The sequence below is a fragment of the Rattus norvegicus genome, chromosome 15, assembly GCF_021556685.1.
Source record: "Rattus norvegicus strain SHRSP/BbbUtx chromosome 15, alternate assembly SHRSP_T2T, whole genome shotgun sequence".
NCBI lineage: Eukaryota > Metazoa > Chordata > Mammalia > Rodentia > Muridae > Rattus > Rattus norvegicus.
Window position 1 is genome coordinate 5,128,911 of NC_141548.1, and position 26,525 is coordinate 5,155,435.

The 26,525-nt window shown below is 42.6% G+C and overlaps 2 protein-coding genes across 8 annotated transcripts in view; both read right to left on the minus strand.

Moving 5' to 3' along the window:
* LOC148000684 (disks large homolog 5-like) overlaps positions 1-26,342 on the minus strand; it is a 132,931-nt gene extending 106,589 nt beyond the window's left edge. Inside the window, exons 1-6 of one of the 5 annotated variants that reach the window (XR_015638624.1) lie at positions 24,317-26,342; positions 23,414-23,576; positions 22,151-22,282; positions 21,516-21,692; positions 18,689-18,831; positions 17,307-17,893 (exon numbers count right to left, since the gene is read on the minus strand). Coding sequence is in view for 3 of the 5 variants with exons in the window: in XM_087586923.1 (XP_087443049.1) it covers positions 17,809-17,893; positions 21,516-21,692; positions 22,151-22,282; positions 23,414-23,576; positions 24,317-24,467 (708 nt within the window). In the remaining 2 variants the exon portion in view is untranslated. Of the gene's footprint in view, positions 1-17,305; positions 18,067-18,688; positions 18,832-21,515; positions 21,693-22,150; positions 22,283-23,413; positions 23,577-24,316 lie in introns of those variants that run through there. The other 4 variants (XM_087586923.1, XM_087586925.1, XR_015638623.1 and 1 more) reach the window with 4 other exon arrangements.
* Positions 740-13,914, minus strand: LOC148000687 (disks large homolog 5-like). Of its 3 annotated transcripts, none has more exons than XM_087586930.1 (6): positions 13,648-13,914; positions 4,547-4,714; positions 4,296-4,374; positions 3,386-3,545; positions 1,868-1,999; positions 740-1,424 (listed from the first exon to the last, which is right to left on the minus strand). In XM_087586930.1, the coding sequence occupies exons 5-6, from the start codon at positions 1,978-1,980 to the stop codon at positions 1,223-1,225; spliced, it is 315 nt and encodes a 104-aa protein (XP_087443056.1). In that variant the 5' UTR covers positions 1,981-1,999; positions 3,386-3,545; positions 4,296-4,374; positions 4,547-4,714; positions 13,648-13,914; the 3' UTR covers positions 740-1,222. The 3 variants fall into 3 exon arrangements, with proteins under 3 accessions (XP_087443056.1, XP_087443055.1, XP_087443057.1); XM_087586929.1 differs by having other exon boundaries at positions 4,296-4,388; positions 13,648-13,868; XM_087586931.1 differs by lacking the exon at positions 4,547-4,714 and having other exon boundaries at positions 13,648-13,857.
* Positions 26,343-26,525: the final 183 nt, after the last annotated feature.

Below are 26,525 nucleotides of genomic sequence, written 5' to 3' on the forward strand. Positions count from 1 at the left end.
ACATCACATGAAGATGTAGAACTCTCAGCTCCTACAGCACCATATCTGCTTAGATGCTGCCAGGCTCCCACCTTGATGATAAAGAACTGAAGATCTGAACCTTTAAGTAGCTCCAATTAAATGCTGCCCTTTATAACATTTGTCTTAGTCATGGTATCTGTTCAGAGCAGTGAAACCCTAACTAAAAACTTCACATAGATGCCTGGAAGTCTAGATAATTAGCATGCAGACCCCATAAATGTGTCCCTACATATCTGAAGAAACACTTTGTTCAGGTATGATCCATTGCAACTAGTAAGGAACACGATGAAGGACAAACGTCCACGGTAGGGGCTGGAGAGATGGCTCATCATTTGAGAATTTGTTTCTCAAAAGACATGCAGGGCACCTAACAATCCTCTGTCACTTAAGTTCCAGGTGAAACACAGTGACCTCTTCTGGCCTTTGGGGAATAGCATGCACAGACCTACAGAAGGCAAAACACTCATAAATATAAAATAAATCAACAACAAAAATAAACAAAAACAAAAGCACCCAAAGGAGGGAAAAACAAAGGAGAAAACTCATAGGGCACCTTTGCCTGGGTATTTTGTCCAGCTTTTAAAGAAATCTAGAAACTGAATTGTAAACTATGTGGTCTGCTTGAGTTGAAATCCCAAGTGGAACATAGTACATTGTCAAGAACAAAAGTCATCATCCTAATCAAGAACAAGAAAACAACCAACCATAAAAACCCTATCCCCTGAAAGGTCTTTATTGTCTCTTCTGTGCAGTTACAATTGATATCATGTTTGAAGGAAACCAAAAGCAAGCAATTCTGTTTCATGACTGCTTCTATACTCCCTATAATATTGTTTTATTTCCTGGGAGATACTACAGAAAGCCTGATGGATATTCCATTAATATGTTCAACACTCTCATCTACAAAAGAGTATATTTTAGCGGTCGCTAAATATTTGATAAGGATACAGCATTGATAAATTTTTTCATCATGAAGTTGGTATTCAGAGTTGGACACACAATCTACACTGAAAGTACAATTGTCTTTGTATCTCAGTCTGACTGGGAAGTAATTATGATGCCCAATCCCTGTGAGAATGCAGAGATCCATCTCTGCCTGAGAGCTGTGGGATTTCAGATGGTTATATCACACTTCAATAAAGAAGGTTCTTAAGAGTGACGAGTTCGAGATCACTGTTTGATTCACAAGGATACATTCGATTTACTCAAAAGTAACAGGACACAAGGATCCAATATCTGCGGTGTAGATGGTCTTGCTGGCCTCCTCACACAACCTCTTTCCCTCCTCACAGGATGCTTGCAGTTCAGTCTGCTCCACCAGCAGTTTTCTGTTCTCATTCATCAGAATCCTTACATTCTTCTTCAATTCATTGCGTTCATTCAGGAGGTGGAAGTTTCTGATGCTGAATCAAAAACAAATAATGGTAAATCCCAGGCAGTTTCTGTTTGCCTGCCACTCCTGCAAGTACAATCATCCCTTCAAGGGCCCCATCCCCAGGCATCTCCAGACTAGAGCCACAGTTTGCATGTTAGCACCAATTAGAGGCAGGTCAAATCCCGAGTCCGCACTCCATGGGAATCAAAGTACTTCAGAAAATCCTGACACTAAGAGGGTATGTGCACATCAAAGCAGAGGAAATGGTGCATATGGGTGCTTATGTGTTCATGGTATTCTAAAACCATTGGCAGGTAGAGGGCCAATCCCCTCTGAGGGATGATAGAAGACCCAGCAGCTATACAAACTTTCCACGTGTTTCTCATGGATCACAGATCTTTTTTCAAAGTCATAGCTGGACAGAAGTATTCCCCACCTAGTGCTGTGGTCTCCTTTCTGTCAGTGACTCACCGGTAGGAATTGTTCTCTTGCGTGAGCTCCTTGTACTTCTCCATGGCATCACTTATCCAGTTGGTCATCTTATGCATATCCATCATTCTCATCTCATGTTGGGATTTAAGCATTGGCAATTCAACACTCAGCCTGTGTTAGAACATGACCCAAGGAACAAATAACTGTCTGAACTCATGATTTCACAATTAGATGAAGTGTAAATAAAAAATACCCAATAAAAAATTCAAATTCAAGGAATGGGGGCTAGGGAAGAAAGTGGAAAACTCAAAGACCACAGCAAAAACACAACAGTGAGACTCAAACCATCACTCTCCTATAGAAAATATTTCTCTGCAAATCAGCATGCATTTGTTTTGAAATAAGGGCTCCTTAAAAGGCTGGTGAGATACGGTCCTATAAAGACCCTCTGTATAGGAGGGGGAAAGCCTAAGAGCTGCATGTTTGGGAATAACAAGTGCCAAGAATTTATTCCCACAGTGACCTTTTCTAGGTCACAATAAAACATCCTTGGATAGTTAAAAAAAGAAAAGAAAGTTCAAAGCAGGAAAATAAATAAATAAATAAATAAATAAATAAATAAATAAATAAATAAATAAATAAGTGAAATCAGAGTGTTCTCTGGACTACCCAAGTCCATTTATATAACACAAACTTGCTCCTTCCAATGGTGCTGGTTAAACTAATTATCCTGGGCATTGGACGGCAGAGCCAGGGGACCAAATGGAGGGAGCTGACCTTCAAGATCTAGCCAGGTCAGCATGAAGGAATTGAACAGTTGTGTAAGAAGTATAAGATGTTTCCTCCAGTCTGTGCCATAGCCTTGGGTCCAACAGAAAGATGTGATGACATTTCTCTTGTTTTGAAAGCAGGGATTCTCAATCCTTGTTACATGACTCCCAGAGGCCGTAACTACTTTTTACAGGGAAGAGGATTCATAACACCTCCTCCCCTCAGGAGAGCCCTATTTGCAGCAAGGTAAACAGAAGGAGCAAAGTGCTCTGTTGATCAATGACGGCCTCCACGGACTCATCACTATCATGACCTGCAAACCGTTCATCAAACAAATCCTCAGACCCAATCAAAGGTCCCAGACTCCCTGATCCTGAGCAAAACACACACAAATACTTTCACATCCATACGTACATACCAACCCATATACAAACATAATTAGAATGCCAACTTTATCGTGGAGGTGCCATAGAATCAGTGTATAACGACCAAAATCAGAGTAAGAGTGAGGACATTCAGGCATTTCATTCACACACTTAGATGCAGCAAGTGTGACCAGGTCCTTCCAGCTGTTGAAAAAATCCAATCCAACTCCAAGGAGATCAGGGTCAAGTACAAGAGAGGTTGACCCTAAACACACAGCACCGAGCTTCTCTCACAGGCCAGCACCCGCCAAGGCTCCTTAAAGTCCAGGATGAGAGGTGAAACACTTTCTGGATGTGAGGAAATCTTGGCTTAGCAGAGAGAGCACAAGACAGTCAATAGGTTACAGGGCATAATGACTACCTGTAGTTCAAACCATCATTGACATAAAGGTCCAGGATTCGAGAAAGTTCATCCCGCTCGATTTTACACTTCTGGATTTCAGATTTTAGTTCCTCCAATTTCTTTATACGCTTTTCATGGTTACTGATGAAATTTTCTGATGATGCCTTCTGAATAAACCCTGTAGATAGATAAACACAAGTGAATGTACATATTTGATAGCCCATGGGTAGAAAAGACCATTCTGAATCTCAAAAAGGAGGTTGAGGAAGAGGAAAGGCTGGAGACTTGTTGAATCCCTGAAAGAGAAGAAAAGCTATCTCTAATGTGGACTCTTAAGCTATTTCCCTCTTCCCAACCTCCATTGCCATACATAAGCCTCACTCACTATTACATGATCCCTCATACTGAAAGATAGAATCTACCTCAGACATAAAGATTTGGGACATTGTCAGCAGATATCAGTTGTGGAGCAGGTCAATCCTGGAGTTCACAGCACCATCAAACCCTAATCGTGTGTTCAAGATTAAAGTGTCTGCGACCTCAATTCATGACTAGGGGGTTCATCCTTCCTTGTTGTTGTCATCACAGACTTAGTAACCTACAGTAATCTAGAGGATGAAGTGCTTCAGCACCCAAAAATGAACGGGCACATTGTTATCCTCATAGGGCTTCCTCCTGGCATTCCTTGGCAGTAGAAATTAAAAAGCTCATAGAAAAGAAGCTGCAGGCCTGCCAATTCCTGGCTCTCTGTCAAATTAATCATCAGGACTCTTGACTCTTGGTCTGCAATTGACAAATTCCAAGGCTCCTGCCTGTAAGGACTACTCCTGAAAGGCACAGCTCAAACCTGCCTCCTGGAGGAAGTTCCCCAACTCTACCCAGTACTCACTGTGCATTCCCCAGAATGATTTCATTCTTCCGTACTTACAAGACAGAAGGCCAGCTTTCTTCTGCCTCGGTCTGGTCTCTCCTTGGTCTCCCCTCTCCTTCTGAATGAGCTTGAGCAGCTGTTGAAACATGCCTGTTTGTGAACCCAAAACGCACTGAGGGAATCCCACAGGCAGTTGGTGTCACCACAACACTGGTGACGTCACAGAAGATTCTAGTGCTCTCTTAGATACAAGAGATTGTCCAAGGAAGAGATTACTGATTATGTCACTGGGAAGTTTTATGGCCTACCTGCTACCCAGCTCTCCCAAAAGCAACCAATTTCTATGGGGCCCTTTTCTGCAGCCTCTCTTGTGACCCAGGGAATATCCTTTGACAACTTCTCCTCCAAAGTTAGATATTTCTGTCTGCTTCATCGGATGTCATCAATGCTTTTGATGGGGAGAGTTGGTTACAACCCTGAATTGGATAAGAGATTTTTGTTAGTACCCAAATCTCTAGGGACCACAAATGAGGGAGATTTCTCTCAATAATAAATCTACACCTGAGACAATGCACATACATACAGTCCAATTCCCAAAGTTTCCCTGTTTCCTAGAGGCCAATATATTTCTCCTATAATTTTACTTTTATAAAACCTGAATAATATTTGCTTATTGTGCATTCCTTGATAGCCAGGACTATTTCAACATACACGTCCATGTATTTCACAAAGTCAATGTTAATAATCCTACTTTTTGCAATAAAAACTCCCTTTTTTTGGGAAAATAGGGGATCAACTTGAGGACAAATATAAAATATTAGATTTCTATACCTTCTTTTACATATTAAGTAGGACATCATCCCTTTCTCAAATATAGCCAGACAATTAAATTGGTCATCAGTGAGTAAAGGTCAACCTGGACTGCGTGTTCCTACATTGTAGCCCGACAGCCATCACTTCTCCAATATCTGTCTTCCTTAATTTCCAAGTCCAGGCATGAGGATATCGGGGGTTGCCCCTTGATACTTTACTCATAGCAAACATAAGAATCAGCGGGATGGGCAGGGAGTCGAAGGGCCTGAGGTCAGGTTAAGCCTCAATTTTAGTGGGTCCATAAGTTCAGGGGAAAGTCCATTTGGCATTGTCATGTGTGGCGTCTGTGTTCTTCTCCTAGGTGCGCTCAATCTGTGCTATGACGCCTCCTACCCTCACAGACGTAAGAGTGAAAATCACGTCTGTCTTTTCTGGGAAGGGCTCTGCCTCTGACTCCCACCTGGAGTTGGACAACATCGCTATACAAAGCTCAAAACAGAGGAGTGGAGATGATGGATGCTTCAGAAGTTTAGGGTCATTTCTTCCAAATAAGGCACATATTTTTCCAATGTAATTTTTCCTTTCTTCTTTCACCCATGGTAGCTGGCTTCTTTCCTGGCCTGAAGTATACTGGAGTCCAATCTTTTGGATGACTGAAGCATCTTTTTTTGAGATGACAGGCCCACCAAGGGGCCTGCTGCATACAGGCTCCTATCACCAAGGAAGTTGTTGCTACAGAATCATAGCATGGTGGTAGCAGCACATGATCTCTCACAGTCTTCTCTGCTGCAATTGCTAAAAGAATAATCGGGTTGTTTGTTTTTTAATATTTCATTGGAAATACCTACAATGCTGGTCAGAGTTGATACATGCCTTTAATCCCAGCACCCATAAAGTTTTTTTTCTTTTTTCTCTTCTTTTTTTTGCAATTGTTGTTAGAATTCCTGTTGTTTTCTTTGGTAATTCCCTCTATTTGCTCTGTACCTAGAATGTTAAGTCCACACTCTTCATGGCCCTATTCTTCATGGTAAAGATTTTGCTCTTACCACCCACACCACACATGATCACATTATTTACTTTCAAAGAAGGAAAACAGGCATGAAGAAGAGAGTTAACGTGTATGGTCTCAGGTAATCAATGCATCATGAGTGCAGGATGGCATCCTAGGGTTTTGGATTGACAAGCTTCTGGTTTTGAGATTGACAGGCCTCTGCAGAAGTCTCCAGTTGAGTAGCAGAGAGTCTGGAAAGGCTGAAATAATGGCTTCCCACGCATGGAAAAGGCTGCCCTTCAGTGCCTCTGCAGCCTGAGCAGAGGTCTACCAAGAGCACAAGGGCACTTGACCAGAGCTGGTAAGGGACTGCCTTTTGGATGATCCGTGAGACCTGGATGAACAGAGGCCTCCAGAGTCCTGATAAAGGGAAGGAGAGTCACATAGATGTGCTGGAAACAATTGATCTTTGGGCTGCAAGTCGTGCATTTATCTTTGCTGTGTAAATAGTATTTGTAAGTGACAAAGGCATCCTACTTTATCATGTCTAGTCACCCTAGTTGTTAAAGTGTTCGCTAGTGTAAACATAGTAGAGTCACTACAACATTACACTGTGTCCCATTTTGTTAAAGAACTTTATTTTATTTTTTATTTATACATATTTTACTTATTCACATTGCATGCTGCTCACTGCCCCCTGACACCCGGTTACTCTCTCCCACAATCCTTCCCCAACTCTCCTAGTATATTCTTCTCTGGGTGTATGAGGGCCAGCTATCACAGTAGATCCCTTCTTCCACCAAATCCAATTTACCCATCCTGGGGCAGGTGCTGAGGATGCTGGTAATGGATGCCTTGGGCTTTCTTCATGCTCCAATTTGCTGGCTTTGGGAAGTTCATGCAGATCTGTCTGTGAACTTGGTACTTCATGTAGACAGCACACAAGAAGCACTGATTTGGATAATGTTCTTGAGAGTATATTTCAATCAAACTTACTCCCACTAATATCCTAAGAATGACAAAGGTAATGGGACACTATACATCTATTCCAGGAGTTTCCATTTCTGAGAGCAGCAGAATAGAAGCCCACAAATTGGCAAAGTTAAGTGAGGTCACACAGGGGACCTAAGAGCACACTGCTGCTTTCCTAGAGTGTATCCTAGAGGCTTATGGTATCTATACACCCACAGATCCATATGCACTGAACACCAGGCTATTCATTGCTTTTGTCACTCACTTTGCCACAAATATTAGAAATCCCAAAAGTCAGAGAAATTTGGAGGTATGAATAAGTCCCAGGGGCTGGAGTAAGCTCAAAAAGTCTGTGACAACAAAGAACTGAATGAGAATCAGAGAGACAAGATGCTCACCAAGACCATAGTCGTATCCCATTAAGAAAATATGAATAATAAGCCATCAGGTGAAAATATAAAGTAGGAGGTCAGAGCCCTAGGAGGTCTATCCTTTGCCCTCAGGGAAGCAGCCATTCTCTCAGCCATTCCAGGCCCTCGGCCACACAATCAGAGACTTCCCCAACAACTCACTGACCTTTCTCAAAGACCTATCTGGGCTTCTCCCTGTAGAATAGGACATGCAGAGTCCTTTAGGACCCGCCAAGAGGTCTCCTCCACACAGGCTCCTTGTGGGCAAAGGAAAATGTTCCTGCGAATCTGCCATGGCAGCAGGAGTTTCAACCAGGCTGCTCTTAGTTCCAGCTCACTGGATGCAGGCCTGAGGCCATGGGGTGTCTTGGAAAGGAAGAAGCACACACTACCTCACAGCTCCCTCTGCTGGCGACTGCTAGAACTGTGATAGGACGTGTGTGTTTATTAGAAGCATCCACAAAGCTGATCAAAGTCAGCACACGCATTAATCCCAGGATTCAAAATTTATGTTAATCGTTGATGTTCTTGTTTTTTGTTTGGTTTTTGTTTTTAATCCCCCCTCCACAGCTAATTGCTCTATACCTAGAATATTAAGCTCACGCTCTGGAGGGACCTATTCATGTTAGGCAATGCTTTTATTCTTACTAACCACTCCACAGATGATCCCATTATTTACTTTCAAATAAGAAGACAGTCATAGAGAAGTGAGTTAACCAGTATGCTCTCACAGAAGAAACACATCACGACTATGGAATGGCACCACAATCTTTTGCATTTGTTATGCCTTTTTAAATTTTTTTATTCTTTATATGTTTTTAGTTACATTCAAATGTTACAGCCTTTCTCTGTTTCACACCCATATCCCCCCTACTCCATCCCCCTCACCCTGTTTCTCTGAGGGTGTTCTCCCACCCACCCAACCCTTTCTGCCACACTGCCCTGACATTCTTCTACACTGGGGCATAGAGCCTTCGCAGGACCAAGGGCGTCTTCTCTCATTGATGCCCAACAAGCCAATCCTTTTCTACACATGCTGCTGGAGCCCTGGGTCTGTCCATTTGTACCATTTGAATGGTGGTTTAGTCTCTTGGATCTGTAGTTGGTTGGTATTATTGTTGTTATGGGGTTGCAAACCCGTTCAGCTCCTTCAATCCTTCCTCTGCGTCCTCCATTGTTCTCAGTTCAATGGTTGACTCCAAACATCCGCCTCTGTATTTGTCATGCTCTGGCAGTGCCTTTCAGAAGACAGCTATATCAGGCTCCTGTCAGCTCATACTTCTTGGCATCACCAATATTGTCTGGGTCTGGTGGATGTATATAGGCTGGATCCCCAGTTAGGGCAGTCCCTGGGTAGCCTTTCCTCAGTCTCTGCTCCAGACTTCATCTCCACACTTCCTCCTGTGAGTATTTTTGTTCCCCCTTCTGAGAAGGACTGAAGCTTCCACACTTTGGTCATCCTTCTTGAGCTTCATGTGGTCTGTGGATTGCATCTTGGGTAATCTGAGATTTTGGGCTAATATCCACTTATCAGTGAGTGCATACCATGTGGGTTTTCTTGTGATTGGGTTACCTCACTCAGGATGATATTTTCTAGTTCCTTCCATTGCCATAAGATTTCCATGAAGTCATTGTTCTTAATAGCTGAGTAGTATTCACTGTGTAAATGTACCCCATTTTCTGTATCCATTCCTCTGTTGAAGGGCATCTGGGTTTTTCCCAGCTTCTGGCCCTTATGAATACGGCTGCTATGAACATAGTGGAGCATGTGTCTTTGTTGTATGTTGGAGCATCTTTTGGGTATATGCCCAGGAGAGGTATAGCTGGGTCCTCAGGCAGTGCAATGTTCAATTTTTGAGGAACCTCCAGACTGATTTCCAGAGAGGTTATCCAGTTTGCAATCCTACCAACAGTGGAGGAGTGTTCCTCTTTCTCCGCATTCTCAGCAGCATCTGCTGACACCTGAGTTTTTGATCTTAGCCTTTCTGACTGGTGTGAGGTGGAATCTCAGGGTTATTTTGATTTGCATTTCCCTGATGACTGAGAATTTTGAACATAAGAAGGCATTTTAAGAAATGATGCTACCCTAACTGGTGGTCTGCATGTAGTTGAGTGCCAATTGATCCATTTCTCTCTCTTTCTACACAGTTCAAGTCCAAGTGAATCAAGGAAATCCACATAAAACCAAACATGCAGAAGCTAGTAGAAGGGAAAGTGTCACAAAGTTTCTAGAACACATTTGCACAGGAGAACGTTTTCAGAACAGAATACCAAAGAGTCAGGGTCTAAGATCAACAGTAAATGTATGAAATCTCAACAATCTGAAAACTTTCTTTAAAGCAAAGGACACTGCCAGTAGGACAAAACAGCAAGCTACAGATTCGTAGAAGAGTTTTACCAACCCTACATCTGAGAGAGTGCCAAAATTCAAAATAAACAAAATACTCAAAAAGGTAAACTCCCAGAGTAACAAATAACCCGACTTTTACACTGGGTCAGAGAGCTAAACCAGGAATTCTCAACTGAGGATCTCAGTGCCTACGAAACTCATCAAGAAATGTTCGACATCCTTAGTTATCAGAAAAAGGCAAATCAAAACGAACCTGTGATTCTTCATTACACCAATCAGAATGGCTAAGATAAAAACTAAGGCAGCAGCAGAGTGGGCTGGGATGTAGAGAAAGTGGAACACTCCTCCATTGCTGGTGCGATTACTAGCTGTATAGCCACTCTGGATATCAATGTGGAGGATCAGGGAACATTGCAAATAGCTTTACCTGAAGACCCAGCTTTACCACCCACTTCAGCGCATATACTCAAACATGATCCACAAATGACAAGGACGTGTGGATGAATATGTTCATAGCAGCCTTACTCATATTAGTCAAATGCTGGAAACAACCACGATAGACCTCAACTCAACTGAGGAATGAATATAGAAAGTGCGCTCTATTCAAACAGAGGAACAGTTCTCGGGTATCAAAGATGAATACACCAAGAACTTCATAGGCAAAAGGATGGAATTGGAAAATAGTGAAGTAACAGAGATCGAAAAGGACATAACATGGGATGTATTTAGTGACAAATGGATGTTAGCCCAAAAGTTCAGAAGACCCACTATACAATTCATTGATCACACGAAGGGTAACATGTCAGAAGGCCAAATTGTGGATGCTTGAACCCACTTAGAAGGGGAAGAACATAATCATGAGAGGCAGAAGGATGGAGGGACCTAGGTAGAGGCAGGGAAGGATGGACAAAGGGTGGGGGGAGTAGCAACAATGAAAAGAGACAAGAGAGAAACCCAGAGGAAAAGTGGAATAAATAACAATAAGCATCAGTGGTGGGTGGTGAACTTGGGTAACCCAAATGAAAAACGAAGAAGTCAAAATCTTTTCATTTGCAGATGACGTGATACTATTTTTGTTCTTTTTTTTTTTTTTTTTTTTTTTCCGGAGCTGGGGACCGAACCCAGGGCCTTGCGCTTCCTAGGCAAGCGCTCTACCACTGAGCTAAATCCCCAACCCCCACGTGATACTATTTTTAAAACTAAAAATGTATCACCATCTCTCTCTTTTTTTTTTTCCTTTTCTTTTTTTTTTCGGAGCTGGGGACCGAACCCAGGGCCTTGGGCTCGCTAGGCAAGCGCTCTACCGCGGAGCTAAATCCCCAACCCCAATATCACCATCTCTTAAGACTGATAAATACATTCATAAAAGCACAATACAATGTGAACACACAAAATTTCTTAGCCTTCCTTTATGCCAATCCAAATCATACCATGAGAAAATCTGGGAAAAATTCCCCTCATAATCATCTGAAAATATAAAATAAAATAATGTGGATTGAAATACTTAAAATGCAAAGACAAATATGAATTAGTTAGAGGTGATCCTAAATAGAGACAACTTGTCTCTAAAAAATTAAGTTTCTTAAAGCTGAAAATACATTCATTAAAGTAGTAGAATGCAAAATAACACACAAAACTCATTACCTTTCCTGTATACCAAAAACCAACTATGGGAAAGAAATCAGGGAAATATTCTACTCAAAATAGTCTTAAAATATATAACAAAACACCCTGGATAAGCACACTTATAAAGCATACTATTAGTAAGAAGACATATAAAGTGCCTTGTCCATATGAAGCCAGACAAGAATTTGTGGATCTAGAAGACAAGGTATGAAGGACTGCGTGTAAATCCCAGTGACTGAGAAAGCAGCCTGGAGCCAGTTGTGTTATTGAGACTTCAGACAGCTTGGCCTTTACACATGTGACACAGCAGACTTCCATGAGCAAATCCTTAGCCTGGAAGATGTAGTTATGGTAGCACAGAAAAACAAACACACAACTGTCCCCTTTGCCTGCCTCTTACTACTCTGATCTCCCACATCACAGGAGGCTGAATGGTCTTCCGCATACCCTGAGACGCAGCTCACAAGGGACAGCACCTGTCTTCAACAGAGCTTCATCTGAGCCTGCCCTTGGCCTGTGGTGGATGTGCAGGAAGTGAGCTGACAGGTGAAACGTAGCATGGCTGGGTCTCAAAGTGCAGCTTGAGACTCACCCACTGTGATTGTCAACACTTCCATGTCTCCATTGGGGGGCAGTGTCACAATGTCCCCCTACTGTCTTCTCACTCCATTCACATGCTTCGTGTGACACAAGCTCACTCACAGTTCCACAGGAGGCAGCATAGCTTCAGAGCCCTCATGTCTGGGCACAGAAGCCAAGAGAGCCATGTCCCAGTTCACAGTGACAATGTAGATAAGCCAGGGCCTTTCCTCCAAGTTTTACTTTCAAGTATATCCTTTTATTGCAGTTTATGCTACTCTTTCTAGAAGGCCACGTTGCGGGAGAGCATTTGGATTTTGCCTGATCCACAATTTACAGATTACTTACATAGACTCCTAGAGGATTTCAGTGGCAAGGTTTCCCTAAAGTTGTATGCAAACTAACCACACACACACACACACACACACACACACACACACACACACACACACACACACGGTGTACAGATAATAGAGACATGCATGTTGAAGTAAAGTTAGGACCGTGGATCTAGAAGATAAGATGTGAAGTGTTGTGCTAAAATCTAAGATCCTAGGACGGAGGATGGGAAACAATTGTGAGTGGGACTTTCCCACAACTTGGCCACATGAACAATGCAGTGAGAAACAACAGACCTGCATGGTCAAAGTCAAAGCCCAGGAATGTACACAGTCTACTGAATGTGATTGCAGCTCATCTCTCTGATCTGTAATAGAAGAGTTCAGGTGTTTCCCACATACACTGACATAGAGCAGCTGAGGGCCAGCACCTCTCCTGCATACTACTTCATTACAGTCCAACCCTAGCACCCTGAAGGATATTTAAGAATGGACCTGATAGGTGATCTTTTGACCTAGCTTAATATGTAGCTGAAGCTGAGGATGTCAACATTCCCAGAGCTCTGTTGAGCAGTGGGTGCTGATTTACTCTGGCTCCCTTAGTAATACTTCAGAAAACCAAGGAGACAGCCTCCTCAGGCCTATTCACAGCTGCACAGGATGGGACTTGGCTTCAGAACACCCTAGCCTGTGGTACATAACCAGGATGAAAGCTACAAACTCCTTCAGCAATCATTTGCTGTGGTGATGCCCAGAATCACAGATAGATCTCTCTAGACCCCAGGACTGTAGATATAGATGCCTTGTATTGGTAGAACATGATCGTTTAGTACACCCACTTACTACTCAGGACACCTAGAGAAGTCAGGAAGGAGCCAGTCCTGGTTCTGGTTCACTGACTAACAGTTCTTCACTGCACTAGAAAACTGCAAGACACTCACACGTGTTGACTCAGAAATCTAAGGGGACCACTATCAGGGAATGGTAGTCAGAATAACTCTAGTGGAAAGCCTGAGATGATGAGGTCTCATCTAGAAGTCTTCTCTCTCCCAGATATTAGTGTCAGACACAAACTGAACCAATCCAAAGGGGGAAGAGTCAGCTCTGAGCCGAGGATACCACACTAGTCTCTCCCTTCTTCCTAAGGACCTTTGTCTTCTAGATAAAAGGAGTAAAAGCCATGAGCTCTCAGGAAAACAGTGGTGCCCTTCCCAACAACTGGCATCTGAAATAGAGAAATTAATGATGTAAAGTCTCTGACTTCCAGGAACCATAACAAGCAGGGAAGTCCAGCTGCTTCTTATAAGCTCCCGGCTCCAGATTTCCATACCTGGAACGCTCAGCTTAAGCTCTCTCCTCAAGGAACCTCCTCACCCATTGCCCAGAGCTCACTGAGCTTTCCCGTGGACCATTTATTTCTTCCTTTTTTACAACAAGACAGAAGGGCAGCTTCCTTCTCCCCAACTCTCATCTCTTCATGCACTTTGTTCTTTCTCCCAAATGGCCGGCTTAGCCTGGACAACAGGTCAATCAGTGAACCATAGAGACACTGAAGGAACATCCCACAGGCAGTTGGTGCCACCACAACACTTGTGACATCACAGAAGATGCCAGGGCTCTCCTGGATACAAGAGATTGTTCAGGGAAGGGTCCACTGATGATGTCACTGGGAACTGCCAGGGCCTCCTGCTAACCAGCTTTCCTTATGGTGACCAGATTCTGAGGTGCCATCTCCAGGAGGCTCTCCAGTGACACAATGGAACCCTTTCCATATCTCCTCCCTCTAAAGCTAGAGATTTCTCTTTGCTTCATTAGTAGTTTCATGCTCTGAAAGGGCAGATTGCGTCAGGGGCCTGGCATGGGGAGAAAAGATCAAGGGACACGTGATGGAAGACATTCTACTGCATAATAATTATATTCCCAGATCCAGTCCTGTGACATACATTCCCATTTCCTAGGTTTTCCTGTTTCCCAAAAGGCAGTATTTCCCTCCAGACCTTTAATTTATTGGATATTGATTTCATTTTCTTATTGTGCATTCCTTCCAAGGTGTCTTTCTTTACATATATTCATGGATGTGTACTCACAAAGTCTCTGTTTTGCATCCCTCTGTTGCAATGATCTTGGTAACATAGTGAACCCAGTTACACAGTGAATATACAACGTTAAATGTTGTGCACCTACTTCAAATGATAAACTTTCAAATCCTTTCTCCAAAAAATAACCAGATATCAGTGAGCAAAGGACAACGTGGACGGAGATTGGTCCTCTGCAGTTCCATTAGACGTCACTTCTCTAGTGTCCACCTTCCTGAGTTCCCAGGGACAGGCCTGACGGTGTTAGAGTTTGGACCATGACCCTGTATTCATGCCAAACATAAGATCCAGGAGGTTGGGCAGGGAGTGGAAGGGCTTGAGGTCAGGTGAAAGCTCAACGTTAATAGGTCCAGAAGTTCTGGAGGGAGTCTATTTGGCATTGTCATCTGTGGCTTCTACCTTCTTGACCTAGTTGTGAGGAATCCATGTTAAAATTCCACCTAACCTCATAGCTGTAAGAGTGTAAAACATCACCACGTAGGTCCTTTGCAAATTGCTTTCATTGTCCTTTTCGTTGCCCACTTGGCTCATGCAGTTTCACTACCACCAGGTCCAAATTAGGGGATATTGTTGATAGATTTAGAGGTTCACTGGGTCTCTCTGATAGTCAAAGTAATAGACTTTACAGAGAACTGGACGGACAGGATTTCAAGAATAAAATAGTTGAAGAATTCTGCCAAGTGCTGATCTCTAAGACTTAGAAGCAATGGGGGGTGTATTCTAAACATAATATTCTATGGTTCAATCCCTCCTTGTATGGAGTACAGCAGGCCCAAAATAAGAAAAGAGCCTTTCCACCTTTCCTGGACTCTAATGAAAGTTTCCATAGTGTTTCCTTTAACATCTTGTTCATTATTTCCACCTGCCCAGAATTCTGCACAACAAAGACTCCAAACTATGCATAAATCTTTGACTGTTCTTTACAGGCTTTGGCCGTGAGAGCTGGGCTATTATATGGCAGCATTCCTAGTGAGTGGCAAAATTAGCGGGAAAGTTCCTAGCAGAGCTTTCTAGTTGCTCTATGATCAGTTTCAGTCTGATGTAGTGAGTTTCTACTCACCCAGAAAAGGTATCAATAAAACAAGCAGGTACTTTTATCTTACTCTAGGAGGCCATGTGTCAGTTAATTCAGGTTCCCATAATTTATCAGAGCATTGGCTACCTGTATGCAATCCTTCTGGGTAAATGATCTCTGTTTTTTATTTACATAGGTGTAAATGTGACATCTGGCTTTGACATCTCCTTCTACACTGTCCAGTGTATGTGGGTATAACATACCTTGCTGATGGCAACTGAGAGAGTTCTGTGGACCCAAACAAGTAGTCTGGTAAAGCTGAGTTACCAGAAACCTGCCAATTGTTTCTGGAAGAATGATCTTTCCCTCTGGTGTTCACCACCAACCTCTGGCGTCAAGCTATCCATTTGATTCTTTTGCATCCTCGCCTCTTGGTTATACTCGAAATACACAAGATCTAAGGCACAAACCACATGAAACTCAAGAAGGATGATGAAAATGTGGATGCTTCACTCCTTCTTTAAAGGGGGAACAAAATATCCATAGGAGGGGATAGGGAGGCAAATTTTAGAGCAGAGAATGAAGGAACGCCATTCAGAGCCTGCCCCACAGGTGGTCCATATCTATCTATGTATATATCTACTATATCTATATCTATCTATATCTATCTATCTATATCTATATCTATATCTATATCTATATCTATATCTATATCTATATCTATATCTATATCTATATCTCCACCAAAACTTGATAAGATGGATGAAGCTAAGAAGTGCATGCTGACATGAACCGGATATAGATCTCTCCTGAAAGACACAGCCAGAACATGTCAAATACAGAGTCAAACGCCAGAAGCGAACCACTGAACTGAGAATGGGACACCCATTGGAGGAATTAGGGAAAGGACTGAAGGAGCTGAAGGGGCTTGCAACCCCATAAGAACCAACCAGAGCTTCCAGGGACCAAACCACTGCCCAAAGACTACACATGGACTGACCCTGCGTAGGTAGCAGTAAATAGCATTGTTGGGGCAACAGTGGAAGGGGAAGCCCTTGGTACTACCAAGGTTGAACCCCCAGTGTAGGGAATGTTGGAGAGGGCAGTAATGGGGGTTGGACGGGGAGGGTACAACCATTTAGAACGGGAAGGGGAGGGGCTAAGGGGCTGATGGACAGGAAACTGGGAAAAGGAATAACATTTGAAATGTAAATAAGAAATGCCCAATTTAATAAAAATGGGAGAAAAAGAATAACAACAAACAAACCAACAAAACAATAAAGAAAATGTTCCAGGGGCAGTGCAGGGGAATAGTGGTGAACAATAAGGGGGATGTATAGGGGATACACATATGGGGTAGGGAGAGGGAAGGGAATGGGGGCTTAAGGAAGGAAACAAGGGAGGGGAATAATGTTTAAAATGTAATAAAGAACTGTGTCTAATAAAAATTTTAAAAGTTTCGTTCCTCAAAAATTGCTGGAATTCAATAAATCTGCAGTCATATCCGATGCTGTATTAAAAGGAATGCAGAGGCATACAGCTCCATGTGTCCTGATCGCTTTCTATATTCCCATACTGAATGATTTTATTTCCTCTAAGGTATTAGAGAAATACTTCTGTGTTTCTCCTTTGTTTGTCATTATAAAGGAAGCTAAATTTGTGAGCACAAGGATAAAGCAAGGATATTTTTCATCATGAAAGTGGGTTCCACAGAGCATGACAAACTGTCTACATCAAGAGCACAGGTTCCTGTGCAGCTCTGGCTGGCTGTGAACTGATGATGAAGCCTAAGCTGCATGAGACTTGCAGAACACCACTGTTGCCTTACACTTGTGCTGTTACAGGAGGAAGAACCACAGACGACTCAGGACGGTCTTGTGAGTGAAGGGTTAAAGGTCACATTTTTATTTATAGGCAAGCATTAATTTATTCAAGAACATTTTAAAGTGGGGAGTCAATGAGTTCAATGTATATAGCATTAGGAATATAGCATATTAATTAAAAAACTAAAGTTAACAAATAAATAACAAAACTTCAAACTTAAACAAATAAAACCAAATGCATAAAACCAAACTTCAAACTAAATATCAAATATAACAAGTAAATTAGTCAGCATTCAATTGCTACACAGTTTTCAACATATAACTCCAGCCTGTTGCTGGCCTTGCAAACACAGCAGAACGGCAGGTAAGATGGTAAAAATCTCCTCAAGATGAATGTAGACGCCTCATTCCGGGTGGTTGGTTGTTGATGGACAAGTCGTCAAAAGGTTAAACGTGAGGCGTGTTCCAGGCCACATCTCAAGGTCTTTCAAATGCAGCCCAAGATTGCTATGGTTACAAGGACTGAGATGGGGGAGGTGGTGTCAATCTTTGCACCCTCAGTGCTCCTGGTGGACAGTTCTGTCTCTGAGAGCTGTAGTCCTGCTCTGTGCCCTGGGAAACCTTCTGCTGCAGTGTTCAGACCTTGGGGTGGAAAAGACCTGGTGAGGACCTGCCATGTCACTTATCCCATACACAGCAGCACAATTCAGCAGGATAATCCAGGATGATCTTTCATCTGAGGTCATTCTCTCATGCCCAAGAGAGAAGGGGAAGAGATCCCACAGGCCTGCATATTTTCTCAGCTTTTAAAACTGCTAAAAATTGAACAGTGGAGAGCAGATAAATCCAATCATACATATACATTATATTTTAATATCATGTAGCAATGGTTAAATGTCAGTTGAGGAGAGATATGAACAACCTAGAAAACAATAGGAAGGCCTTGGAAACCCGGCCATCTCTGAAATGAAGACTATTATTATTCCTCTAGTGCAGGAATATGCCTGGGGTCCACTTGACAACCTCAATATCAGCAAAGACCCAGAGAAACAATATCGCAAGAAGTACATGCACACTGAAGTGATATTATATTTGGCAAGAATATGCGGCATGGAAATCTTGCCGAGGGTAGGCATTGAACTCTAAAGCACATATTCATGCAGACAATAAACTATACCACTCCTTTGTTTATGGGTATCGTAAAACTATTTGTGGGGAGACTTAAAGGCACTGGGCTCAGATAATACTAGAGAGCTCAGACTGGAGGGATCAGTACACAATAGCCAGAATCTCTATGGATCACATACACTTCATGGACGGAATGTCTTTTAAAATGGACAAGAATAATATTCTGATCTGCTCCTAGCTGACAGATGCTGAGAACTATGGAGAAAGTCACACACCCAATAAGACAGTTTATAAGTACAGGGAATCTACTTGGGTCCTCTCATCCTGTGCTTTCAAATCATCTCAGTGACACCGAAATGATGCTGCATCTTCTCAGACAAGGCCTTTTGCTCAGTGACCAGTTTTTGCTGATTCAGGGGCTCCTGCAGACTTTCCTCCATGCTCTCCTCATCCTGGTCATTAGAAGATTATATTGCCCATGGAGGCATGCATGTATACAGACACAGACAGATACCCAGACATACACACTTTTGAACTCCCCCAATTATATTTGTTCACACATACAAGCAGAGTATTTTGCAGAATGTGGTTAGTTTCCCAGTTAATGGTAATAGAAGGGATCACCCAGTCTACTATTGTGGCATAAGAAAAAAAAACCTGGAATGGGGTAAGTACACAGTGAGCATAGCCTAAAGACAGCTCAGCCAATAAAGTGTATTCCCATGAAAATCAGAAATTAGAAATGTGACATCTAGGCCTGTTAGCCAAGCCTCCTTAGCAAGGTCACATGGCTGTGCACAAGAGGCTGATTTCAGGCAACAGAGCACTGGGTGGGGGCAGGTGAGCCTCTTCAGTCCTCTGCTCACTGTTTCCCAGTGCATGCAAAGTGAGCTGCATTTTCCAATATGAGGTCCCTTTACCATACAGTACCTGACAGGGGAGCCAAACTACCAGCACAAACAGCTAGGAAATCTCCATAACCACAATCCAAGGTAAAACTTGTACTGGGATGCTATCAGATATAATTCGAGTAAGAGAAGGCTAATTCAAAGCCAAATGCTGGCAGGTATAATCAAACTCAGCCACAGTCCATGGAAGGGCTGGACAACATTGTACCTTTTCACTTTCTGACTGATGGACATCTGGATAATTTTACTTCATGGCTGCTCTGAGGTGAACCCCTACAACACTAATGTGCCCCAGTTTCTCTGCTCACACCTACTTCTTCTTCTGGAATTGCTGTGTCAAAAGGTTGAACTTTCACAAGAGTTGTACATGGTGTCTCACAGGGCTACCCATTTGACACCTCCAGCAATGTCTGAGGGTCTCACTGTTCTAAACCCTCCTTACAGATGATTTTCACTCAGATCAAATGATTTTGAATAACAATGGTTAAGAGTGCCACAACACAACACAGGGTGAGTGCTTTGGACTATTTTGAGCCTAAGTTTCTGTCTGAGGCAAAGATGTGATTCCACCTCAGCATAACTCCTGGACATCTTGTGCTGCAGATTCAACTCTAAGCAAATTAATCTTTCAAATAACAAATTCCAGGCCAAACTCCAAAGCCAAGGTATATTCAACCAAGTTTAGGCCAATCTGTAAAGAAAGTGGTGGCAGGAAATGGTTAACATAACCAGGATGTTGAGAAGACACAACAAGCCACATGACCTTCCAGTGTTACTATACACCGAGAGCAAAGAAGGCAGAAGAGCCCTCAGTCATCAGTTTCCACACTCAGGTACATGGATTTCACACAGCAGCCTCTCCTCACATCCCTGTACCCTATTCCTGAGTTTTTCTCCAAGTAATGTCAATGTTGATGAATAGTTTTCCCAGTTTAAATAGTTTGAATAGTGATCAAGACCCCATTAAGAACAGTTTAAAATGTAATTGGAAAGATTAGGTTTTCTCTTCTTCTCTCTCTCTCAGAGTGTTTGTGTGTGTGTGTGTGTGTGTGTGTGTGTGTGTGTGTATACTTTTACATGTTTCTAAATATGCACATATAGACTTATACAATATATATATAAATACATGTATATGTGTCTGTGTTCAGAAACTTGATGAGTTCACACACACACATGTGAAAAAACACACATATACACACACTTCTATATATAAGACACCCATATCACAAACAATTAAAACAAACAACTTCCAAAGTACAATATGCATCATAGCCATAAACATGATCACACATGTATGTGCCCACAGACACAAACACACAAAAAAACACCCCCCCACACACACAGAGTCAGAGAGAGATGGAGAGGGGAAGGGAGAGAGAGAGAGAGAGAGAGAGAGAGAGAGAGAGAGAGAGAGAGAGAGAGAGAGAGAGAGACAGAAATCATAAGTGAGAAGCAGAAAAGAATGGGGAGGCCATCAGGCTGGAAGAACAGTTGTTGAATACAGATTAGGCAAAGGAAATGTGTCAAGTGAGAGCTTAGACACTGCTATCCCTCCCTTATAGAGTAAACCTGTGTAGAGAATGCACTTCTTGGGCACACTAGGTTGAGAGAGCTGGACAAAAATATCCCTCTAATCCTCACATATCTCACACAAACCCTCACCCTGAGAGAAGTCTTTCCTACATCCCTGTTCATCCAGTCAGCTCCAGGACATAAGCCACAGGAAAGAACACTAAAACACTGACATAAAACAGGACGGACAAACTGCTTCTCAAGCTCTGTCACTAGAAACCACGATTTGGACAGGCAGAAGGGACCATTTTCAATGTACGGGGAAAAGGAGAGAAAGTCCACAAGCCCCATCATAATTGACAATGAGAGCCATTCTTTTGGCAATTGAACTAAACTCTAATCAGTTCTGTGCACTACAAAGACGGCTACCTCATGGCATCCCGCTAGCATAATGGCATGTAAGTGTGCAGTGTGTGATCAACAGATCCCCCTTAAGGAAATGCATTTTCTAGTTGAGCAGGAGGATTTGGTTGTCAATCCTCCAGTTTCTTGCATGAAGCTAACATCACAGAAAGTTTTGTAAATGTTCAAAGAGATGAACAACTGGATGAGACCTAGGAGAGTGTCTGGATAAGGTGGAGAAAGGTTAAACTGGTTTGACTTGGTTTATGCTTAGATATCAGGAAAACCTGCCCTTGATGCTTCATTCATCCTACCTGAGGCTGCTTGTTACACGGATTTTCATACTGGCTTCCCCACAGAACCTTGTTGTTTCCTTAATAGACTCTTCCAGTGCAATCTGTTCCCATAGAAGCTCCCTGTTCTCATGCCGTGCTCTCTGGGCATTGTTCTTCAGCTCAAACAACTCAGTTAGGAGGGGGCAGAAGCTGCGGCTGAGACACAAAGAAAAAATGGTGAATCCCAGCCAGTCTCCAACTTCCTCCCACATCTCCAAGTCCATTACTCCTTCTAGGGTCCTGATCTAAAGAGAGTCAAAGATTATAGTCCAAGTCCACAGTAGCCATGGAGCATGACCTAGAGACAGGTGAAATGGAGAAAAGAGCCACATTCCAGAAGACTCAGGGCACTACTCAAAAACCTGACACCATTGATTCAAGTTTTTCCCAGAAGAGGACTTAATCCCCATGTGTGCTTATTTGTCCATTTTATTAGAATGTCGCTTGGAGGAGAATCTTTCTGTGTCCTGTGTGTCCTAGAGCCTTCCTTAGACACAGGCTTCCTGGTCTGCTTCAAACACTAAAAAGCCTGATCCTCACTTTACTTCAAAGATAAGAATGGGCTGACACATGCTGTGCCTAGTGCTGGGGTCACAACCTTGTAAGTTACTCACCAGTACCAGTCATTTTCCAGTGTGAGGTGTGTACATTTGACCAAAGCTCTATTGACCTGCTCGCTCATTTTCTTCATGTCGGTCATCACTTCCTGGTGCTGCATCGTGAGCATCTCAGACTCAAAGTTGTTCCTGTGGTAAGGCATGGTCCAAGGATGAAATAACATTATGAATGAAGGATTCAAGAATTACATGAATTCAGACTGAATCCTGAACTACCCCAGCCTAGGACATGCCACGCCCTTGCTTCTTGGTACTGGGTCATTTGATATTTATTAAGTTTATTATTGTGAACACGGAGACAGCAGTGCCAGGAAACAGAAGGAGGGAGCTGATTTGCTTGAGCTCCCTGAGGGGGTTTGAAGGAATAGACTAGCTTGCCAAGAACACTTGAGGACCCTGTGTCACAATCCAGGCTCCAACTTAAGCCCATGAAGACTATTCTACTGTTCTTAGGTAACAATTCTCAATCATAGAATCTATTGCTACATGAAAACCCAAAGGAACATGAACAGTATTTACAGGGAAAAGAATTTATAACACGCACCAGGAGATTCCCATGTGCGTCCACCTGAGCAGATGTGAAATGGTCTACTGCTCACAGTGAGGCTCTCACCCTCATCATTATCATGCCATGGAAATTGACACAGGACAATTCTCAGGCCAAATCAGTACATAGAATACCCAGATCTTAAGTGATACACACAAACACACTCACACATGCATACACACACACAAACTCACTCAAAACACATACTCTCTCTCTCTCTCTCAAATACAATTAGAATGCCAATTAAATATAAGGATGTGGCATTATCTCCAAATACAATGAATAAAATCAGAGAAAACCAATGATCCCCTGTTGTCAGTCCAGTCACACACTGTGAGGCAGCAAGTGGGATTGGGTCCCTCCAGCTCTTCACAGGACCTATTGAACCCAAAGCACCTCCACGTCAATTACAACAATGATTGGTCATAATCAGAGCACCTAGAAATTCCCACAAGCCAACACCTGTCCAGGCTCCTTAAACCACACAATGAGAGCTCACACACTATACCCTCATTCCCAGACTGTGATTCAGGCCACAGGCTATGATTTACGTTTGTAGGAATTAAAATAGCCTGTGCCACCATCCCATTCCCATCTGAACTTCACATTCTGATGCAATCAGGAAAGTGATTTTGACCATGAGGACACCCTGGAGTTGTAGCCTACTGTGATGTGAGGAAATGTGGATTTAACAGAACTTGCATTGTGACTACCTGTCATTTAAATTCTTTCCCGGGTAATCGGCCAGGATACTCCTGAGTTCATCTCTCTCCTTCTGCATCTTCTGGAGAGCAATTTTGAGGTTCTCCAAACGCTTCATTCTCTCCTCTTCAACAGGTGTCGTGGAGGGTTGGGACGATGCCTTCTGATCAAACTCTGTAGGTAGATAAACACCAGTAAACAGGCATATATGTGGACACAGTGTCAAGGAAAACTATGCTTACTCTAAACAGAAGTCTGAGGATGAACAGTTCTACAGATACAGTGAATCCCTGACAGAGCAAGAAAGCTATCTTTAAGCTGAACTCAGCTAGTTCCCTGTTCCCACCATCATAGCCATATGATGACATATGCCATCATAGATATAGACCACACCTCCTAAATCCATTCCTCTGTCACTGAAATTCTAAAGCTGGCCTAAACAAGAAGAATTGGAGGACCTTCTCAGCTAATGTCTGATGTGAGGCAGGTAAGTCCTTGAGTTCAAACTGCTTAACATCTTGAATCCCTAATCATGTGTGTTCAAGGACAAAGTAACTGAGACCTTGATATATGACCAGGAGAGTATCCCTCTTGGCATCAATTACCCAAGTAATCTACAGGACACTGCTGAGAATGAAGTGTTTCAACAGCCGATCCTGGAAGAGACACTTTGTTATTCTTATAAAGGCTCATCCTGGTATTCTTTGACACTGCCCAGGACACTAAAGAGATCCAAGGAAAGCCCCTTGACATATAACAGTTCTTGGTTTTCTGTCAAACTAATGATCAGAAATTATTGTGTCTGGGTCAGCCATTAGGAAGACTGAGGCTCTAAATCATATGTCCTACTCCTGGAAGGACCAACACAAGCCAACCTCCTCCAGGGAGCTCCCCTTGCCCTGCCCAGTACTCACTTGACCTCCTCAAGGACCTTTCCATTCGTCTTCTTCTCCAACATGATAGAAGGCTGGCCTCCCTCTGCCTTGGTCTGGTGCCTGCATGGATATGATTGTCCCTCCGAAAGAGACTGAGGATCCTGGAGAACATGCCTCCTCGGGAACCCATTAGGAAATGAAGGGAAATCGCTCAGGCAGTTGGTGTCACCACAACACTGCTGACATCACAGAACATTCTAGTGTCTCTTGGATACAAGAGAATTTCCAGGGAAGACACTACCGGTGATGTCACTGGGAAATGCCATAGCTTACTTGCTAACTACCTCCACCCAGACTGACCAGTTTCTGCAGTGGCTTTTCCAGAGACTCACTTTTGAGCCAGGAACACCCATTCGCTCACTCTCCTTCCAGAGCTTCAGAGTTCTCACTCCTTCATTACAACTCAGTTGCTGAGGAGAGGGAGAGTTGTATCAGACCTTGAAATGGATAGAACATCTTTGTTAACAGCCAAAGGTCTAAAGACCGTGGATGAGGGATATTCTTCTTCCTGAAATGTATAAACCCAGTGTCCATGCATGTGACATATAGTCCAATTTCTACAGTTGTTACTGTTCCCCAGAGGCCAATATTTTTTTCCTTCACCTTTAAATGTATGCAAGTTGGAGTATGTTGTTTCATGGAGTGTGCCTTGAGAGGGGTCATGGTTTCAATATATTCACCCATGTTTTTTCCTGAAATCTCTGTCTTACCATCCCATTTTGTGCAATGGAAACTCCCTTTTCCTGGCAAAAAAGCTTCTCAGGTATAGAGCAAACATCAAATTGTAAACTTTCTGTCCATTCTTAAAGTTAAAATCCCCAAAAGTGAGGGAGGAACTGAGACCCAAGCGAGAGCCATGGAGGGGCAGAATGCAGAGGTGCTGCTGGCCAAGGAAGAGCAAGAGGAAGCAGAGAAGCTGTAGCACATCATGGTGCACTGGGAGCTAGAATTGGAGTTCGACCTGGGCAACCTGCTGGCTTCACTCTGAGGACCTACAGGGTGCTTAACCATCATTTATAACTCAGTATCTGGTGTCTCTCTGGCCACCGTTGGAACTGCATTCAGAGGAACCACAGACAAAAGTCATCCAAAGAACAATTCACCAAAATAAATAAAAATTAGTACATTTTTCTTTCAAAAAGGCATACAAATGTATGGTCAAGTCAAACAAAACCCAAGGAAACACAAGAAATGAAATATTTCACAACAACCCAAGAGTGCAAGAAACAGTATAAAAACAATCTCTTAGGGGTTGGGAATTTAGCTCAGTGGTAGAGCAGCAAGGCCCTGGGTCGGTCCCCAGCACCAAAAAAAAAAAAAAAAAAAAAAAAGAAAAGAAAAGAAAAAAAAGACCAACCTTTTAAATCTATAATAATTCTATATGTATTTCTTGAAATAGCAGTTGGAGGAAGCAGGCTGTCATGCTCTTATAAGTTCCATAGCCTCATCAACCCTTGTGACAATCTCCACCTGTTTGATTTTTTCTTAAGCACAAATATGTGTGAGTTAGAATCCCGAGGTCTGTCTGTGATCAGACTGTAAACTGTAGTCAATGTAACACTGGCAATCATTAGCCACAATCTTTAAGTTTCCCTTGTAACATCAGAGCACAGCCATATCTTTGGAAAGCAAAACTCACCCTCCACCAAACTATCCTCCAAAATCCAGTCTCTCCAAAACACCAAGTCCATTCCTCATGCTATAAAGTATGACGGCCAAGCCTTGCATATGAAGGATCGATATTGCAGGCTCTAATACCTCACCAAAGAGACATTGCCCTAAATTCTTTTACAAGTCCGGTTTCCATGATAAGAGTTATATTAAAATATTATCCCAATCTAGACCTGTTTCCCTGGGTTGGCACATGCCACGTGTTTTCTCGAATGACTCCTTTTTTAAGCCAACATTCTATTACAAATATTACAAATTTTCAACCATACCCAATAACTTAAAAGCCAGTCACCTATAGCCAAGACATGTAAAGCTTATTATATATTTAAAACCAAACAGAAAAAAATGAAGTGACTACACATATCTTTAGTACTTAGATCAAACACCATTTTTACTTCTTTAGCTGTCATTTTAAAAGAAGCACCTTGTTACCTGTTGATTCCAAATATCACAGTCAAAGATTTCTCTAAGAGAAACAGCTAACAGCTCCATTACCATAGAAGCTTTGAAGCTGCTG